Genomic DNA, 22288 nt, shown 5'->3' on the forward strand with positions numbered 1-22288 from the left:
ATGACAGAGTTGACTGGAGGTTTTTAGCTCATACCCTTAAGAGCTTTGGTTTTCCTATTCCTACAATTAATTTGATTATGAATTGTGTCACTGCTTCTTCCTTATCTATTCTTTGGAATGGGAATCGTCTGAATGGCTTTACTCTTAGTCGAGATCTTAGACAAGGAGACTCTATGTCACCCTATCTTTTTGTGTTGTGTATGGAGCGATTGGCATGCTTTATTAGTCATCAGGTTGATTTGGGCTTGTGGGAGCCGGTTGCTATTTCTAGAGGGGGACCAAGAATATCCCACTTAATATTTGCGGATGACTTGCTTCTATTCTGTAAAGCTACAAAGAGACAAGTGCAGAATGTGATGTTGGTTTTAGAGACTTTTTGCAAAGCATCTGGGATGAAGATTAATGTGGAGAAGTCTAAAGCGCTTTGCTCCAAGAATGTCTCTGCAACAAGGAAAGAGGTTTTCACTGGGGTATCCTCTATCAGATTTGTCCAGGACTTGGGCAGGTATCTTGGAGTTACCCTTAGGCATTCTAGGGTGACTCGTTCAGCTTTCAATGGTGTCCTGGATAAGATTCGGAGTAGGCTAGCAAGCTGGAAATGAAATTTACTCAATCGGACTGGTAGACTCTTCTTGGTTAATTCTGTTGTAGCCGCTATTCCCACGTACCAGATGCAGGTCTCTATTTTTTCCAAAGGAATCATTAGTAAATTGGAGTCTATGATGAGGAATTTTCTTTGGAAAGGACAAGTTGATGGAAGAGGATTGAATCTTGTTAGTTGGAAGGTACTGGTTACTCCAAAAAAATATGGAGGTTTGGGGATTAGAGATCCTTATTGTGTAAATATTGCTCTTCTTGGGAAGCTAGTTTGGACTTTTTTCCAGCAGCCAAACAAGCTATGGGTCCAATTGTTGGATGCCAAATACAGATCATCTATATATGACTATTTTAGTTATCCTAAGAACAAGGACTCTCCCATTTGGAGGTGTCTTTGCAAGGCTTGGAAAGTGTTGAAGGATGGGTTTGCTTGGTGTATTGGAGATTTGAACCAGAATTTTTGGTTTTCTAGCTGGAGGAGAGAAGGACGGTTATCTAATGAGATGGATTATGTTCACATTTTTTATTCGAATCTCCGGATACAGGATACTTGGTCGGTTGCTAGGTGGCATTTGGATACTCTTTATTCTCTTTTATCTCAAAATCTGAAAGGTAATATTCTCTCTTACAATCCAGATGAACAAGCAGGTCCGGAAGTGGGTTGGTATTGGTGTGGGTCTGCTGCCAAAGTCTATGACTCACGCAATGGTTACTTGTGGTTGTGTAAGCAGCTATTTGGTTGGGAGGAGCGGGAGAATTGGCTTTGGCTTTGGCGTCAGCTTGTTCTAGAAAAGCATAAGTTTTTGGCTTGGTTGTGTCTTAAGGAGGCTCTTCCTACTGCAAGTTTTCGCTTTAGAAGAGGGATGTCGTCATCGGATAGGTGTCCAAGATGTCTTTCTAACCAGGAATTGGTTTTACATTGTATTCGGGATTGTCCAAAAGCTCAGCTTGTTTGGCATAGGTTGGATATTTCTTGTCATCCTTTGGATTTGAAGAACTGGTTCTTTTATCATAGCAGAGAGCATCTGTTCAAGTTCTTTTCGGGACTTTGGTGGATATGGAGAGTAAGGAATAATGACATCTTTAATCCTCATGAAACTTGGCCTCCGAAAAAAGTGATTTGTCTGGCATTAACTTCAGAAAAGGAGCTTAGGAATATTTTTGAATTACAACGTATGTCCCTTCCTTCTACTCTAAATGGTTTTTGGAATCCCATCCATTGGTACTTTTAAGATTAATTGTGATGCTAGTTATTTTGGTTCGGGTGATAGTGTTAGTTTTGCTTGTGTTATTAGAGATTGTAATGGGAGTTGGCAAATGGGGTGTTTGGGAATGATTGAGAGTAATAGTATTCTTCAAGGAGAATTGTTTGCCATTTGGAGAGGATATCTCTTAGCTTGGGATGTGGGTCAACGAGATGTTATTTGTGAGACGGATTGTGTGGAAACATTTAATCTTGTTACTCAAGATGGTTTTGGGTTTATTGATCCATTGGTACTCAAAATAAGAGATATCATGCATTGAAATTGGCATGTTGACTTTCGTTTGATTATGAGAGATGTAAACATAGTGGCAGATACTATGGCAAAGATGGCGATGAAGTTACAACTTTCACATGTGAAGCTTCTTTCACCTTGGGAAGAGTTTAAGAATAGTCTTAAACGGGACTGTCCCTCTATTTAAACAGTTCCTTATTTTGTTTGTTTTATTTTTCTTTGTTTAATTTATTTCGGTAAAAAAAAAAAGCTTTGACTTGGTGTTTGTGTTCGAAACTAGATTTCACACATGACACGTGCCTTCATCTCAGTAGTGCAGCACAGCATCGTTAAAGAAAGATGATTATTTCATGCTGTAATAATGTGTAATAACAATTCAGAAGCACCCTGTACTTGAGCTTTGCTTCGTACTTGGAGTGTTACAGTCCATGCGCGGTCTAAATTGTAAATTTACCGATGGGTAAATAAGTGATCACAGAAGAGTAACTTATTTCTGTGTACTGTATTCACTTCAAAATTCATCACTCTATTAATCCATACAAAGAAAGCCATTTTGCAAAGCTTTGTTTCTCTCGGTCACAACTACCACTACCAGTCCTTGCTGTTGGACAAAACTGCCACCGCCAATAATTGGGTTGGGATGGGACCTTGTGAGTAAACCAGACATCCTCTCTCTCTCTCTCTCTCTGTTGATACTGCAACGCTCACCAACTCTCTCAGTTTACAGTTTCATGATGATTCGTTTACACAGACATATTGTATCCCACACCCACTTGGGTATTTTCCACCTTACGTTTCTTACCACATCCCTCTCCTCTTTCCCCTTTATCATCCATTCCTTAGCCCTTGGTCCTTACTCTTTTAACCCCACTCTAATTCACCCCTTCTCTCTCCACTTGTGAGTTGCTATGCTCCAAGTACAGTATTTATTATTATTATTCTTGAGTGCATAATCTACACTAAAGAGAGCTACCTTGCTAGCTAGTATAGTTAACATCAGAACACAAAGCTATGGTATAACACATTGTTGCATATGGGGTCTGGTTCTGCTGCTTCTTGCCGATTACATTTAATGCCATTCCTTTGTTAGCATCACTCACGCATTATACGGAATGTTGGTCACCCTTCCATTCCCACTCCCACTCACTTATTATCATTACTCTTGCTTAGCTTTAATTTGATGGAGAGGCTTCAGCTTCAAGGACCCCTTGACTCCTCTGTATGTTACCTATTTACCATCCATTATTCCGTTCTTCCATCCCTCGCATTAAATGCATTTTTGTTATTTCCTTCAAACACATGCCCTCTCTCTGTCCCCATTCTATTTTCGTCCCTCATTGAGATTCAGACTCCACCCCACCCCATTAATGAAACCCATATATATTCTTTATTTCTTTCTTCTCTAATTCAAGGTTGGGTTATATACGTCCAGCTAATGACTCGCTTCTTTTTCTTTTCTAAATTATTACTGCAGTTGTTTGGTGAGCACCTAGAAGTGAATTGCTTGGAACAAGGTTTTGTCGATAGAGAGAGTAACTTCAAAGTCAAGGAGGATGAACATGAAGAACAAACTTTGATATCAAGCTTGGAGGGTAACATGCCATTCCTTCAGATGCTTCAAAGCGTGGAATCCCCTCCATTTTCTCCCTTCAAAGATCCAAACTTTCAGGCACTATTAAGACCGCAGCATCTTAAGAAACCATGGGAAGGGACGCCCTACATACCCACATTGGAATCCGAAATCAATGAATTTGAACAGTACACACGTTCAGGCAGTGATGCTGCTTGGGCTAATAAGAAGACAAACTCCCAGCATAAAGATACCAGGTTATCGAAACATCATCATCAGGAACGGGTGAGGAAGAGGAAGAGAGGAAGAGAAAGTAAAGACAAGGACAAGGAAGAGGTTGAGAACCAGCGCATGACCCACATTGCTGTGGAACGCAATAGGCGGCGCCAAATGAATGAGCATCTCAGTGTTCTAAAGTCTCTCATGCACCCTTCCTATATTCAAAGGGTACGTTCAAAATCAATACTTTTGCTCTGAACATGTAAAAGTTCCAACCTTTAGCTAAGCTGCTAGTGACTTTCATATATAGGGTGACCATGCATCAATCATAGGGGGTGCAATAGACTTTGTGAAGGAATTGGAGCAGTTAGTTGAAACCCTTGAGGCCCAAAGAAGGATGAGAAACAAGGAAGAAGAGGATGGTGGAATGAGGTCATCAGCATCATCCAGCAGGAAAGAAGAAGCAAGTGGTGGCAATGAGGCTAAGGCAGAGAGAAGGTCAAAGGTGGGAGGCATTGAGGTGAGTGTGATTCAAAGCCATGTCAACTTGAGAATTCAGTGCGAGAAGAGAGCAGGGCTATTGATAAATGCAATCGTTGCATTGGAGAACCTAAGGCTCCCTATTCTTCATCTCAACATCACATCCTCAGATTCTTCAGTTCTCTATTCTTTCAGTCTCAAGGTATTACTTTTTCAATTCATTTTTCTCTCTTCTGCGGTCAACTATCCAAAGTGGAATCAAGTCAACGAAGCCTAGTCTTCTTCTGACTTTGCAACCTAGCTAATTACGAACAGAAACTACCTAGCTTCCCTAGTTCCCTGTATTTATTAATTAATAATATAATAATATTATGCAGATTGAAGAAGACAGCAAGTTAGGGTCAGCAAATGAAATTGCAGAGGCAGTTGATAAGATATTGACTTCATTAACACATTAACAGATTAACTGATGATGGTTCTTCGCTTGAAAAAGAGATGGCAGAAATGGCTGGGAAACGGGAAACACAGGGCAACCGTTTATTGTTTGCACATGCCAGTGTCATGTGAGCACAAAAGATAAAAAACAAATGTGTACTCGAATGTTGCATAGGCTATCTTATTATTTATTTATTTTTGGAAAATTTGGTTGGTGACAGATGTGATTAGGGTGTTTGTCTACGTGCATCGAGTTTGAAAAAATAGAGACAAAAGTTTTGCTATCCTGTGCATGATTTTGAAAACTAGACCGGATTAGTCAATTGGACCGATCCAACCGCGAATCGGACACTAATATGATTTGGTCTATTGTCAAAAACTATTTTGTTCAAAACTATTTTTAATTTTTTGTTCTCTGTTCTTCGTTCTTTGTTCAAAACATTGATTTTTTTGCCTTCCGTTGTGATCCCTCACCTCTATGCTCTGGAAGGTATTGTTTTTTATGTAATTATTGTTTTAGGAGAAAATTTCACTACATTCTTCTACTTTATAATTTTAAAAAACTTTTTTTTTAATCCATTTTAAATTTTTTACGTTAATTTTATCTATTTTAAAAAAAAAATTATTTTCTACAAAAATACCTTTTAGCAAAAATTTGTATTTTTATCATTAAATTTTATTTATTAAAATACTCTTTAATAAATTATTTTTATTGATTAAATTATATTTTTATCAAAATATTTTTAAAAAATTTGATAATTAAATTATTTTTTTCTAAGATACCCTTCAATAATTTTTTAATTATTAAATTGTGATTTTACCAAAAATTTTGTTAACAATGATAGTTATATTTTATTATTAATTTTTCGATATCAATATATATTACTTTAACATTAAATAAAAAAATAATTTCTAATAACTCACTAATATTTCTCAAATATTATTACTCGTTTCTAGTTAATATTATGATTAAATTTTAATTTTATTTCTAGTATTTAAAATATTATATATATATATATATATATATATATATATATATATATATATATATTCAAATTTTAATTTTACCTATTTTATTCTTTAGTTAAAATTGAAGTTTTTCGATTTTTCTTTCAAAAATATTATTTTTTATTATTATTATATTTTTTATTTTTATGTCATTTTTATTCTCAAATAACCACAACCATAATTATGACCACTATATTTAAATTTAATAAATATCTAAAATTTAAAGTATATTAATAAAATTTTTAATAATTTAATTAATAATAAAAATATATTAATTTAAAATATTTTTTCTTATTTCAATATTTTAGCATGTTACATAATATGTTCATTATTAATATTAGACATAGTGATATTACATGACTAAATTATTTTGGTAACTAAATTTAATAAAATTGGTCTAATAATTTAAAGATTGATATTAAAAATTTTAATTTGAAAAAAAAAACAGAAAAAATAGCTGAGAGACATATATAAGAATAGGGAAAAGCTCAGTATACAAGCGATTAGGGCTTGTAACTATTACAAGTTCATTAACGCCTAATCCACTAAAACGCGTTGCAACTCCTACGTCACTTACACGCGCTATACAAAGATCCCGCGTTTGTATAACTACCAAATTTAAAAGATTTGTTTCCTTCTTTGTTTTCCTTCTTTCCAAATTTCATCGTTCTTCTTCTCGCGCGTCTTCCCCTGGTTTTTCGATCGTTCTTTTCTTCTCCTTTCTTATTGGTTTGTTCTTCGTCATTGACGTTAGTTCTTCTCTCTGTAACTCCAGTTTCGTTTTCTTTTCGATTTTCTGGTTTCTGAAATCAAAGTTTGAACTCGTTTTGAAGATAATAGATTATTCAACCTCAGATTGTCAGCTGAATCAGGGCGAAGTGGAGCACAAATAGGAAGGAAAACAACATTAAGAATCAATTGATTACATGTAGCAAAGAGGAAAAATGAAACCCTCATAGCAAAGACTCATTTGATAGGAATTGGAATGATTTTCTGCTAAATTTTGGTCTTGTGGACAACAAGTGGCTTTCAGGTAGTGTTGGGTTAAAATCTGCAGCAGAGGTGTAAATTTAATTTTTTATCGGGTGTATTTATAGTCTGTGTTTGGGTGTATTATGCAGATCTCTATGCAGACCGTCATATATGGGTTCTAATCTATTTGGAATTCTGGATCACCACTTCATATTATAGTACCTGTAAATCAGACATTTTGAATACACCAGAGAGAGTTTAATTAATTTTGGTCTTGTGGACAACAAGTGGCTTTCAGGTAGTGTTGGGTTAAAATCTGCAGCAGATGTGTAAATTTAATTTTTTATCGGGTGTATTTATAGTCTGTGTTTGGGTGTATTATGCAGATCTCTATGCAGACCGTCATATATGGGTTCCAATCTATCTGGATCACCACTTCATATTATAGTACCTATAAATCAGACATTTTGAATACACCAGAGAGAGTTTAATTAATTTTGGTCTTGTGGACAACAAGTGGCTTTCTGGTAGTGTTGGGTTAAAATCTGCAGCAGAGGTGTAAATTTAATTTTTTATCGGGTGTATTTATAGTCTGTGTTTGGGTGTATTATGCAGATCTCTATGCAGACCGTCATATATGGGTTCCAATCTATCTGGATCACCACTTCATATTATAGTACCTGTAAATCAGACATTTTGAATACACCAGAGAGAGTTTAATTAATTTTGGTCTTGTGGACAACAAGTGGCTTTCAGGTAGTGTTGGGTTAAAATCTGCAGTAGAGGTGTAAATTTAATTTTTTATCGGGTGTATTTATAGTCTGTGTTTGGGTGTATTATGCAGATCTCTATGCAGACCGTCATATATAGGTTCCAATCTATCTGGATCACCACTTCATATTATAGTACCTGTAAATCAGACATTTTGAATACACCAGAGAGAGTTTAATTATGGAAAAAAAATTTACTTATAATTGGATCAAATATATTTACACCATGTGTTCAATTTCTTACAAGAGTATATAACAGTTACATTAATCAGTGACAATATCATTAGAATCTATCTGACAAAATGGACTCAATAACAATGAGGATGGCCTGGACAGTCTTATTGCATCACTTCTCCTCGCTCATATTTCTGAATTTCTCACTCAACAGATGGGTTGCACACTTTAGGTCCTTGATTTGCTGTAAACAAAGCAAAATTAGAGTTAGATATATTTCTATTATGAAAAACTGATTTGATCGAAGACATATATTTGTTCTTACATTTTTTTCAGCTTGGTTTCTGCCTGCCATTTTTTCTGAAATGAAAAATACACCCATAGATATCAGTAAGATACACCCATAGATATGAGTCAGATACACCCATAGATATCAGTTAGATATCACTCAAATACACCCAAATGATTACAGAAATACACCCAAAGGATTACAGAAAATACACCCAAACGGTTACAAGAATTCACCCAAACCAAAATTCGTTGAAGTACATCTTATGCATAATTCAGAACTCTTTCTCTTTCTCCTCCTCATCTTCTGCTGCTTCTTCTTCTTCAAAAACGATTTTACCATGAAAAATCGAAAAAAAAGAGAAAACAGAGAGAAAAGACGTAAATGAAGAAGAAGAAAAAGAGGAAAACGAGGAAGAAGAACGTGCAGAAACGAAAGAAAAGGAGAAAAGAAGAGTAAGAGGAAGAAGAACGTGCAGCAAGAAGAAGAAAAAGAATTTTAGAAACCATGAAAATCGAAAAAAAACGAAGAGGAAGAGGAAGAGGAAGAGGAAGAGGAAGAGGAAGAGGAAGAGGAAGAGGAAGAAGACGAAGACGAAGACGAAGAAGAAGAGAAGAAGAAGAAGAAGAAGACGAAGAGGAACCGTTTGAGTGGGGCGCGTGTAGTTACGCTCCATTCAAAATGAGTTAATGCGCGTGTTAATGAAGTTTGGGCTGATAACTTGTAAAACTTGTACGGCCTTTTTACTTGTATGTGTAGCAGGCCCCATAAGAATAAATGTTAGATTTGGTTACCAAAATAATCTGTTGATCTAATATTTTTTTACTAAATATAATATAAAAAGAATTATAACTTAACAAAAAAAATCTAAGAGGTATAATTCGAATGGACTAACTTGGATTATTCATTATAACTTGACAAAAAAATTATGAAAAAATAAAAAAATTAAATTAAATCAAACAACCACGCACAATTTTCTTTATATATATAGACATAGATATCGTCTTTCATAATTTTTTCGTCATCTAATTACATAGTTGACACTCTAATATTTATGTTGTAGAAAATAATTATAATATGTAAGACCAAGTAGATACTGACATTGATATACTAAAACCAATTATAATATCTACTTTCACAATTTTCTCTAACATTGATATAATATTATTTTAAGTATATGTTTTGCAGGCATCAAAGAAAAGTGTTGAGTTGTTTTTTAGTAGATTTAAATTATTTATTATTTATTAGAGAATTTTGTGCATTAGAATTCTCTAATAATTTATTATTTATTTTGAGTTAATTTTGATATGTTCTTACTTGACAGTAAAACAACATATAAAAATTTGTTGGTGGGTCTAAGTATTATTAAGTTATTTATGGTCACATTGAGTATATATGTTTGATTTATTGATGAAAGTAGATTACTAAAACCAATTAATAACTATTTTAGAATTAATATATTTAACACTAGATTAAGAAAAAATAAATAAATCATAACATATTATATTTTTATTAATCAAATTATTATAATTTAAATTAATCTTAACAAAATAATTTAAAATTATAATTTTAATCTTATCACGTGCATGGCATGGCACGGGTTAATTGTTCTTCATTTTGAGCTGATTTTGATATTTTCTTACTTCACAGTAAACCAACATATAAAACTTTGTTGGTAGATTTAAGTATTTATGGTCATATTGAGTATATATGCCTAATTTATTGAAAAAAGTAGATTAAATAACTATTTTATAGTTAATATAATTAACATTATATTAAGAAAAGAAAAACAATGCATACAAGTTATTCTTTTATTAATTAAATTATTATAATTAAAATGAAATTTAATATAACAACTTAAAATTATAATTTCAATCTTATCACGTGCATGGCACGGGTGATTAAACTTGTTTTCTTTATATATATAGACATAGATATCGTCTTTCATAATTTTTTCGTCATCTAATTACATAGTTGACACTCTAATATTTATGTTGTAGAAAATAATTATAATATGTAAGACCAAAACTAATTTTAAAAATCAATATATATATATATATATATATATATATATATATGAATTTAATTTTTATGCAATTTAATTTTAATGTAGTATCAGTATAAAAGAATTTTATATGTACATCAAATTACGTAGTGCCACTACACATCATAAAAAAGAACTATTATTTTTATTAACCGCATGAATGGTCATCTAAAAAGATAAATGTAATTGTACAACTGTATAAAATATTTTATATTATTAATGCATTAAAATTAAACTCATATATATATATATATTGCATTGATATTTGGGCAATTTACGCAACTAAATTGTTTGATCCTCAATATTACGCAAATACATTGTTTCAGTTTTTAATACGCAAATGCATTGTTTCAATATTTTATGTAAACCGCTACTGGCAGTAGCGGTTTATAGGTGTGCATAAACCGCTACTACTTGCCGCGGTTTATGTGTGAGTGTGTGTGTGTGTAAACCGCTACTGGCAGTAGCGGTTTACGTGTGTGTGTGCGTGTGTGTAAACCGCTACAGCCAGTAGCGGTTTACGTGTGGTGCTTTGCCTATATAAACCGTGGTTGTAGCCGCGGATTATGTGTTTGGAAGGTTTGAGGAGTTTTCTAGAGAGAGGAAATTGCAGAGAGAAGTCAGAGCAAGTTGTGAGCGGGCCCGAGGTTCCTCAGCGGCGACTTCTGGCGAGTTATCATGGCAGGCAGGAACCTGTACCGACTGAACGGTGTTGCGCATATTGCCGGTTCTATTGGTGACGAGGTTAGTTAATATTTATTTTTTTCTAGTCTTTGCATATCTTAGTCAGAAAAATGGTAGGTTAGGTAGACGAATTAGAATTTATAGATTAATCGTTGTAGTTTGAATTTAGGGTTCGCATGCTAGGATGTTAGTTCACTAATCTTGGTTTAGTGTTTTTAGTTTTTCTTGGTTAGTTATAGATATGCCTAGTTACCTGAAATTCAATTCCATTCAATGAATGTTATGCTAATTAATGTTGGTTTAGTTTAGGGAACGGGATAGTTGACATTAGTGAATTATTATAGTTTGTTTAGGATATTTGTATGATATGAAGTTTTAAATTTTAAATCTTTACAATATTTTAAAATTTCTGGATGTTAATAAGTAAATTATTTGTGTTGTTATTTTCCCTATCGTGAGTAGGGAATTTTTTTTAAATATTATATAGGAGAATTTGTTGATGGTTTAAGGTATTCGTATTCAGTTAGATATGGAAATCTGTTTAAGGATAGGTGAATTTAATTGGACTCTGTTTTTGTTTGTTGTTCTGTGCAGCCCAATAGGTGTATATACAATGTGAGGCGGCAACAGAATATGCCCATGCATGAAAGGATCATCCCGTATTTAGAGCGGGCTGGATTGTACCATTTGGCTAGGCTAAATAGCCAATGGTTCTGGTTGGATGAGCCACTCGTTAGTGCGTTCGTTGAGAGGTGGCGTCCTGAGACGCATACGTTCCACATGCCTTTCGGAGAATGCACAGTGACATTGCAGGACGTGGCATTTCAGCTAGGGCTACCTGTGGATGGGGAGGCTGTGAGTGGTTGCCTTGGTGAGTTTGAGACATACATGGAGGGTGGCCGACCAACTTGGGAGTGGTTTGAGGACCTATTCGGTGAGCGGCCCCCACCGAATAAGGTCAAGCAGATGACAGTACACTTTACATGGTTCCACGAGAGGTTTAGGGTGCTACCACCAGATGCGAGCGAGGAGACTGTCCGCATCTACGCACGGGCCTACATCATGATGTTGTTATCGACTCAGTTATTTGGGGACAAGAATGCGAACCGAGTTCATATATGATGGTTGCCATTTGTGGCAAACCTTGATGGCATGGGGAGGTATAGCTGGGGTTCGGCCGCTTTGGCGTGGTTGTACCGATGCATGTGTCGGGTAGCGAATAGAAATGTGACTAATCTTGCGGGCCCGCTCCAGTTACTACAGAGTTGGATATTCTGGCGGTTTCCGTCTCTTAGGCTGGCCGGGTTTGAGGTTTTCTCTTTCCCGCTGGCATCAAGGTATGGGTTATGCTTTTTTAAGTTTAACAAATTAATTGGGAATATTTTAAATTGTGTCTCATATGACTTAAATTTAGGTGGTCTGCCTACTTACCTCCTAATGATGGAAAGGAGAAGAGGGTCATTAGGTATCGGCTTGCATTGGATCGACTGACCGCTCGTGATGTAAGTTTTATAGCAGTAAGAGTTTCATTTTTTCTTTGCTCTCTATTCGTGACTAGATATATACTTGTTATTGTAGTCCTTGATGAGTTCTTAAATTTCAGATTGTGTGGGAGCCCTACTCCGCGCTTGATGTACTTGCCGTGGTCCATCCAGAGATACTTACAGAGGAGCACAGTCGCATGTGGCGAGCCGTGACTGCCTTGATATACTTTGCGGTCATCGAGTGGCATCAGGTTGACAGGGTTGTTCCACAGCTGGGTGGAGTACAACATATCCCCGAGGATGCTTTGAACGTAGACTGGCTGCATGCTAAGGACGGTAGGGGTGGCGATAGGTGGTTTCTCCACTACTATCAGAAATGGCATGAGCACTGGGAGAATCGACTTGATGCCGTCATTTCCATTGAGCGAGTGGCAGATCTTGGCCCATCTGCAGATTACCTAGATTGGTGGTACCGATAGGCTCAGCGGTTCCTTAGCCCGGGGGCTGCATTCGCCGATCCTAGAGGCACCCAAATACCTCCGGAGGCATATCAGAGAGGATCCTCCCAGGTTCCACGCAGATCACAGCTACCTGATATGCCGGACAACCGTCGTGTTGAGAGACGCCGTCGTGTTGGTACTAGGGACACCGGTCGAGAGTGGAGGTGGTTACATGATGCGATGCAGGAGGATGATGCAGGCGGAGATGCTAGAGCTGAGGTCGATCACCGTGTTCGTCGGGCTAATGCCAGACGTGGGAGAACTCCGGATGATACACAGCACGCAGGCGGAGTTAGTGGGACCGCAGCGACTGAGGCTGGAGGGGATACATTCACTAGCAGAGCTTATTCTCAGATGCCGGAGTTGACGCCGACCATGACTATGGATTTAGATGATCAGCTGGTCAGTCCACGGTTTTATGCAGACTTTGCTGAGTTGATTAGGGATGATGCTGGCACGTCGAATGTGCAGTTTGGTGGCCAGTCTTACCAGCAGCAGATGCCGGATGTGCATATGGAGACCGCAGCTTACCAGCCACATATGACGGAGATGCATTCCCAGCCACCTGATTATCAGGGTCAGTATGGGGTAGATCTGAACGTGCCTGCAGGTAGTCCGTTGGATACTTGGTTCACTATGGGGGGCACCCCCCAGTCCGCGTTCGGGTTTGACCATCCAGGTGATGACGTTGGACAGGAGGCAGCCCGACCGACTCGAGTCAGACGTCCTGCTAGATGTGGGACAGGATCTCATCTCCTTGGTGACTTTCATGATGCTGCGAGGGATGATCGCGATGGTTAGCACCGTATGTTGTTGTTTTTCATTTCTCGTTATGTTGTTTATTTTCTGGTTTAGGACTTTTATGTTTGTTTTATTTGGATGACTGTTATTTTGGGTACTTGTTACTTTATGTTTTATGCCCGTTGGACCTTATGTTTAGTCTTGTTGGAGGAATTTTATTTTGTTCAGTTTTTACTTTATGAGTATGTTGATGGAGTCTATTCTTTATCGATCTATTAGCTAAGATGGAAATTAAGCACAATAACTCTAGAAAAGTGAAACACAACTACCGATATTATCATTAACAAGATAAAACAAAAAGACTTAAAACTCATAACTGAGACAAGCAGACACGTTTGTTATCACAGAAACTACGACAAACGAAACAAGTAAAGATAAATCTACATCCCACTAGTAGAACCTCGCTGAGGGCAAACCCGTCGGGTATGACCGGGCTGCCTGCACAGACCACACCTCTTAGGTCGGCTGGTGTCGGCTTCGTCCATGTTGTTGCGGATGCGGGTGGACCGTGGTCGTCCTTCTCTTGCCCTTCTCATGCCCGGGTCGGGTATAACCGTCGGCCCGTCATATGGTGGCCAAAGCCCCTCTGGAATACATGGTGAAAAGGACATCTCATACACCTTAAAGACCTCAGACATGGTGTACACCTCATCGACATAAGTTGCCCAGTCTAGGCGTGACTGCGCACAGCATGCGAGGGCATGGCAGCAGGGGTAGTGCAGCGCCTGGAAGTATCCACAATCACAGGTGCGATCCCTCAGAGAAACCCGATAGCTACCCAAAGAGAATTTGCCGGTGGGCGTCGTCTCAGCCACAGTATAGTCAAGCAAATGCCTATCAAACACTGTCACCGTGAAGCACCTCGATTCCTTCAGATTACGCTCAATGGCCTTAACTACTGCCTGTGAAAACCGGTGCCCGGACCCTAACTATGCCTCTGCCGTCTGCCCCCGGACAACAAACAACTCGGCCAGCCGGAGATATGTCGACTTAACCAGAGACGTCACCGGGAGGTTTCTTGTGCCCTTCAAGACAGAGTTCACACACTCAGAGATGTTGGTCATCATGTGACCGTATCTTCTCCCACCATCCTTGTGCTGTGTCCACCTCTCATACTGCATTCTGTTTGCCCATTCACACATGGCCGGGTTCTCCGTCCTCATTATATCAAACCAATAGTCAAATTCTGCTTCCGTCTTCGCATACGCGGCATTTACCAACCACCTCCGCGCATCCTGCCCCTTGAAAGTGAGGGCAAAATTTGCAGCAACATGCCGAATACAAAATGCCCGATAAGCATGGGGGGGTTGCCAACCACTATCGGGGCTCTCCAATGCAGCCTTGATGCCGTTGTGTCTGTCAGAGATCACGAGAATACCTTGCTGTGGAGTGACATGCCTTCTAAGGTTCGAAAGAAAGTACGACCAAGACTCTGCGTTCTCTCCCTCCACGAGTGCAAACCCAACAGGTAAAATATTCGAGTTACCATCCTGTGCGATCGCCAACAACAACGTCCCGCCATATTTGCCATACAGGTGTGTGCCGTCGATGCTTATCAGCGGCTTACAGTGGCGGAAAGCCTCAATACACGGAGGAAACGTCCAGAACATCCGATGAAAGAAGACTCTATCCTCGTCAACTTGGTCACCCACCCTAACCGGGGACGTCTTCAATAGAGCAATCGAACCTTCCATCGTGCATGTGACCCCAAGGATCCACCGAGGCAGATCAGCATATGACTCCTCCCAATCACCATATATTTGCGCTACTGCCTTCTGCTTCGCCAACCACACCTTCCGATAACTAGGCATGAATCCATAAGTCGCCTCTGTTGCCTCTTGCAACACCTTAATAGACACCGACGCATCAGCTCGAACCAATGGATAGATTCTCGCACAGATAACATGATAATCAAGCTGCTTGTGGTCGCTAGATATCGATGTGGCCATACACGTGTGCGGACCGTTGTACCTCCTAACCTCCCATGTGCTCTTCCTTTTCCGCATGACTATCCGAATCAACCACGTGCACCCGTTACCAAACTCCTTGCATCTCCCTTGGTATTTCAGGTTGTCGGACTCCATAACCTTGTACTCAACTCCACGCCGAATACTGTAATCCTTCACACTCAACACGGCTTCCTCTTTACTCTGGAAGGATTGGCCAATCTGAAATTCAGACATATTTGTCCCATCATACATCCCCTGCCCATCGAATGTTGCATCAGCATTCTTCTGTTGGCCAATGGCTTCCAAGTTCAAAGAAGAGAGGTGGGGAGGGTACTCCTGTGTTGCAGAACCGGAACATCCATGGGCTGAACGTCCACCTCTTGGAATATCATCATTACTGTCCCCACCAATATCGACAGGCTCCTCATCCAAATCATCATCAAACAGTGCATTCTCAACCCGATCCGGTCCGGCATCGCATTCAAAATCAGGAACAACAGGACCAACATATGCATGAACAGCCCCAGCACGTTCGGGCTCCGAATTCAGAACTGCCACTGCTACCGCAGGCATCGATGTTGAGGCACCACCGGCTGGGGTCGACTGAGGATTAGGGGCCGATGCCCCTGAGCTATCCACACCATCTTCCAACTTTGCAAACAGCTCAGTTACCCTCACCTCCGAAAAACTACGCCTGCAGTGAAACAAGACATGCAAGTCTTCATCCGACCCGATCACAAAGGTCTCATATCTCACACCAGTTGAGACAACATCAATGGGAATCTTGTAAAATAATTTTTTTACCCACTTCGTCCTACACACACCGAGCTTCCGTAATATGCTTTGCTTAATCTCCGCCAACGTATTCGAAGATCGGATAAAAACACTAAGCGGTTCTCTATCTGTGAATTTTACACCATGCCTTTTGCTCTTTTGAATTTTTTCAGAGCAGTGAACCAGAGCCACAAAACTATCCTCCCCCTCAATTTGTGAATAACACTCTACTTCTCCACAATTGGCCCCTCTATGGTTTATATAGGCAGCCCCATTCAGCCCCACACACGTAAACCGCTACTGGCAGTAGCGGTTTACACACACGCACACACGCACGTAAACCGCTACTGCCAGTAGCGGTTTACACACACACACACACGCACGTAAACCGCTGCTGCCAGCAGCGGTTTACACACACACACACACTCACACATAAACCGCGGCAGGTAGTAGCGGTTTATGCACACCTATAAACCGCTACTGCCAGTAGCGGTTTACATAAAATATTGAAACAATGCATTTGCGTATTAAAAACTGAAACAATGTATTTGCGTAATATTGGGGATCAAACAATTTAGATGCGTAAATTGCCCTTGATATTTAATAACATAAATTATTTTCACATATAAAGGGATAAGTATGATTTTGGTCCCCAAGGTAGAGGCTGAAAATTTATTTCGTCCCCCAACTTTTTTTCGCTCTAAAATGGTCCCCAAAGTTTCAGTTTGTTTTAAAATCGTCCTTTTTACCAATTTTATTTTTTTATTACCAAATTACCCTTCATTAAATAAATATAAAATAAATATAAAATAAAAAAAATAAAAAAAAGAAAGAAAGGGATACGAGAAGGAAGGGGGGCGCGCAGAAGGGGGGCGCAGAAAAGGAGGGGGGAGGAGGAGGGGAGAGAGAAGGGAGACCGCCGCTACACCACCGCCGTCGCACCACCGCCCCGCCGCCCTGCCACCCTGCACCACCGCACCACCACCAGAAGAAAGAAAGGGATACAGAGAAGTGGGGAGAGAAAGAAAGGGGCGCAGAAAGGGGGGGCGCAGAAAAGGGGGAGGGGAGGAGGGGGAGGAGGGGGGAGAGAAGGGGGACCGCCGCTGCACTACCGCCGTCGCACCACCGCCCCGCCGCCTGCCGCCCTGCACCACCACCATTTTCATTTCTTCTTCTTCTTCTTCTTCCCCGCCGCCCCGCCGCCTCGCCGCCCTGCACCACCGCACCACCACCATTTCTTCTTCTTCTTCCTCTTCTTCTTCTTTTTTCTCGCAGCCACGCCGCCCTGCCTCCCTGCCGCCCTGCACCAGCAGCACCACCATTTCTTCTTCTTCTTCTGAACTGGATTTTTTGTGAAATTTCTGGTTGTTGATTATTGTTTAAAGTGCATGTTGCTTGATTTTTCTGCTGATGATGATGATGATGACTATGATGATACTGGTGGTGGTGGTGGTTCTGCTTGATTGTTCTTTTGATTCCATTATCGATTGAGTTCTAAGTTATGGATTTTCGTTTTTCTGATTTTGGGTTCTGAGTTTTGACGATGACGATGATTTTGAGTTTTGGGTTGTTGTTCTTATATTGTTGTTTGTTTGAGTTCAGATTATGATTTTCTGAGTTTTGATGATGATGATTTTTCCGAGTTCTGAGTTCAGATGATTCTGAGTTTTATTGTTGTTTGTTTGAGTTCTAGGTTCAACTTCAGCTTCGCTTGCTGCTGTTCTTCTGCTTCTGCTTGCTGTTCTTCTGATTTTCAATTTGTTAATGGTTCTGATTTTCAATTTGTCATTGTTGTTGTTGTTATCCATTGTTGGTTGTTTTTTTTTTTTCTGCGTTTGTGCATCTGCTTCTGCTTCCGTTAATGTTGAGGAAGAAGAGGGGTGTTGAGGAAGAAGGAGGGGTGTTGAGGAAGAAAATGGGAGGGGAGGGTATTTTCGTCCGAATGACGATTTTAAAATAAACTGAAACTTTGGGGACCATTTTAGAGCAAAAAAAAGTTGGGGGACGAAATAAATTTTCAGTCTCTACCTTGGGGACCAAAATCATACTTATCCCCACATATAAATAAAATTTCTAAGCTACATAAAGTATTTAATATCGGACAAACACATTATTATAATGAAAGTATTGTATTTTTTGTGACAATAAAAGTATTATATAGGGTAAAACATATTAATAAATTATTTTACTCTTAAAATTACGCCAATTTTTTATCTTAAATTTCGTTACAAGTATGTCTTAAATGATTTTATATAAATCGAATTAATTATATTTAATTTATACTTTTTTAATATAAATAGAATCAATTGGATTTGATTTATCATGTATATGATATAACAATAGTAAATTTCTACTAATACATCATATTTATCTATCTATTCTATTATATAAAAATTGAATTTCTACACTTAATGGTGGAGCTGACGTGGCATGCTTCTGAGAGTGTTTTCGATTTATTTCTTTTAACTCATTAAATACAAGTTATTACGATAAACTAACTATATCAACTTATTGATTTGATTAGATATTTAAATATCATATAATTTATTATAATTTATATCAATTTGATTTGGTAACATTTTCTAATTCATTTATTTTAATATTCTGTTAGTATTTTTTAATTTAATTCTTTTAATTTATTAAACCAAATTTATTGTGTGTACTAATTAATTAATTTGATTAATTTATTAGTCATTAAATAATAAATTTATGAATAAAATAGATAACTGAGATATTTTCAACTAATAATTAAATCAAATCAAATCAAATAATATATATTAAGCTAAATTCAAATCATGTGAATTAAAAACTAAATTAAAATAAGATAATTTCTTACTTATTCAAGTTGAGTGCAATAAATACAAATTAATTTTATTAGATAATCATAGTTGTCTGGTCTACTATATATAGATGGCCACATAAAATTGTAAGAATCATAATTTTTATTACTCTTGCTATTTCAACTCTTATTTTCTTCTTTTTTTTATGTATAATTTTTTTGGAGGCCACTCAGATAAACACGCCTAAAACGTCTTTTTTTAAAGATGTTTTTATATTGTGTTTTAATTGGTTTCTGTATAATTTATTCGGTGTTCCTCATCACATATTATTAAATTCCTCAAAAGATTTTCTTTCCAAAAACACTAAAAAATATTTAATTTGGACTAAAACAAAAAAAGTAATAGATTAACTATTAGATTTTTTTAAAAGATTATTTACATAAAAAATACATCACATTCATAAATATATATATATATATATAAAACAAGCTCAAGCGTTTAAAAATTTTTATAAATAAAAAAATAATTAATTTATATTCGTACAATATATAAAATAATTACTATATTATTATTATTATATTATAGATTAAGATTCACTAATTTAATTTTTTTTATTTTTAATATAAGTATTAGAAATAAATAAAATTTTTATAATTAAATGTAGTGTAACAAAATATATATAATATTAATTAGTTCTTAAAAATTTTTAAAAAATAGTTTCTCATTTTAGTAAAATAACTATTTATTAAAGTAGACAAATTAATTATTTTCTTCTCATATACGGTTTTTTTAAGACATAAAAGCAATTAATTAGGACATTGGTTAAGATAATTAAAGTCACTATTTCATTAAATTTTTAATTTAAAGAAAAATCCTAGTTAATTTTGGTATAGAAATTTCGAATTTAAAAACATTGATAAAAATTATGTTGAATTTTGATTTATTTGATTTTCATTTAAATTAATCACTACATAAGTTAAAGTTCTGTTTTGAAATTATATTCGAGCTTTAATCTGATTTTTAAAGTTTCAATTTACTTAGTTTGATTTTTTAACTTAGGTATCCGTGACTCATATTAGGGTTTTAAGTGTTTAGTTGAAAATAAAAAATAAGGTAAAAAAATTTCAATTGTCACATCAAATAGTCGCTAGAATGTATAATGTAGCAGTCGTTAGTCCATTTCAGCATGTCGTTAACTGATTAGGAACCAATGTGAGTCATAACTATTAAGTTGGGAGACATAATTGTTAGAACTGATTAGGAACCAATTGGGAGACATAATTTGTTGTTGCTTGATTAGGAACCAATTGTGAGTCATAACTATTAAATTGAGTAAATTAAAATTTTTGAAATTAAATTGAAATATAATTGTTAGAACTGAACCAGTGATCGAATCGATCAAGCTACTGGTTCACTGGTTTATTGGTTCAACTGATAAATCACTGGTTGAACCGATAAAACTGGTCTCACGTAAATATAAAATATAAAATAGTTAAAAACTTAAAATTAAAATTTGAAATGCATATCTTCACTAACATTTTATGAAGAATCAAGTCTCAACTTCTGAAAATAACTAATATAAAAAAACCATAAAATTTTAATACTACAATAGTATCTTATTTTGACACAATAAAAAAATAATTAATTCACAAAACCTATCATCTAACTATAATATCAGTAGATTTTAACACTAACATCAAAACAAATAACCTTAATCACAATACTAGCAATAAAATAGATCAAAGTAAATTAATAAATTTTTAGTGAAATTTATATTTATATTAATAATGGTATATAATTAAAATATAATTAATTTTAAAAATAGAAAAAACAAAAATTAAATTAAATTAGATATTTATGTATACTATATAATTAGTATTTGTCAAATATAATACTTAGAAGTGCAATGGCTAAGTGGCAAGTAGAGGTTACTTTTGCTCCAAGGTTCTTGGTTCGAGACCTTGTGGAGACATTTTAAAAAATTTTTCAAGCAAACCAGTTTGGTTAGACCGGTTTGCACCGGTTCTTACCAGTTCACACCGATTTTATTCCTTAAACGGTCCAAAGAGTAAACCGAACTGGACTATAATCCAGTTCTAGTCTGGTTCATTAGTTTTCTGGTCGAACCAACCGATCCAGTTCGGTTTTTGCAACTATGGATATAATAATGGTAATTAAGTTGACCATTCAGTTGTTTTAATGGTAATTAAAATCTAATAATAGTTTATAATAAAAGAAACATTCTTTTGCAACAATGAACCTATAGTAATAGTTAGGGGTGTTCATAGATTAGATCATATCCATATAAATTCACAGTATTTATCCGTATCTGATCTGTAATTTGAGAATATGATCTGATCTGTAAGATGATCGGATTGGATCGAATCGGATCCACACTCTAATAAGATAGAAGTAAATATGTTTAAAAAAGTAAACAAAAAAAATTATTGGTTAAGTGCAATGGCTAAGTGGCAATGGCTAAGTGGCAAGTAGAGGTTACTTTTGCTCCAAGGTTCTTGGTTCGAGACCTTGTGGAGACATTTTAAAAATTTTTTCAAGCAAACCAGTTTGGTTAGACCGGTTTGCACCGGTTCTTACTAGTTCACACCGATTTTATTCCTTAAACGGTCCAAAGAGTAAACCGAACTGGACTATAATCCAGTTCTAGTCTGGTTCATTAGTTTTCTGGTCGAACCAACCGATCCAGTTCGGTTTTTGCAACTATGGATATAATAATGGTAATTAAGTTGACCATTCAGTTGTTTTAATGGTAATTAAAATCTAATAATAGTTTATAATAAAAGAAACATTCTTTTGCAACAATGAACCTATAGTAATAGTTAGGGGTATTCATAGATTAGATCATATCCATATAAATTCACAGTATTTATCCGTATCTGATCTGTAATTTGAGAATATGATCTGATCTGTAAGATGATCGGATTGGATCGAATCGGATCCACACTCTAATAAGATAGAAGTAAATATGTTTAAAAAAGTAAACAAAAAAAATTATTGACTTTTTTTTATAAAAATAAAATTTTTTATATTTTTTATTTTATGGATATATTTGATATCTGATCCAAACATAAAAAGTGCGAATATCGAATTTGATCTAATGAGTTTAGTGCGGATTGGATCGAAATTTCAGCCATATCCCATCTGTAAACACCCCTAGCAATAATAACTAAAAAATTATAATGATTATATTTTTAACTGAGAGGAAGTGCAAAAAAAAGTACTAAATACAAGAACATTTAAT

At 36.4% G+C, this 22288-nt stretch overlaps 1 protein-coding gene across 1 annotated transcript; it reads left to right on the top strand.

Moving 5' to 3' along the window:
• Positions 1-3112: 3112 nt before the first annotated feature.
• LOC107646638 (transcription factor bHLH67) lies at positions 3113-5081 on the top strand. The gene is made up of 4 exons (XM_021104213.2): positions 3113-3312; positions 3568-4110; positions 4193-4564; positions 4740-5081. Exons 1-4 carry the CDS (start codon positions 3274-3276, stop codon positions 4818-4820), a joined length of 1035 nt encoding a protein of 344 aa, XP_020959872.1. The 5' UTR covers positions 3113-3273; the 3' UTR covers positions 4821-5081.
• The last annotated feature ends 17207 nt before the right edge of the window (positions 5082-22288 follow it).

Source organism: Arachis ipaensis, chromosome B6 (genome assembly GCF_059453495.1).
Source record: "Arachis ipaensis isolate K30076 ecotype BB chromosome B6, ASM5945349v1, whole genome shotgun sequence".
In the NCBI taxonomy this organism is placed as follows: Eukaryota; Viridiplantae; Streptophyta; class Magnoliopsida; order Fabales; family Fabaceae; genus Arachis; species Arachis ipaensis.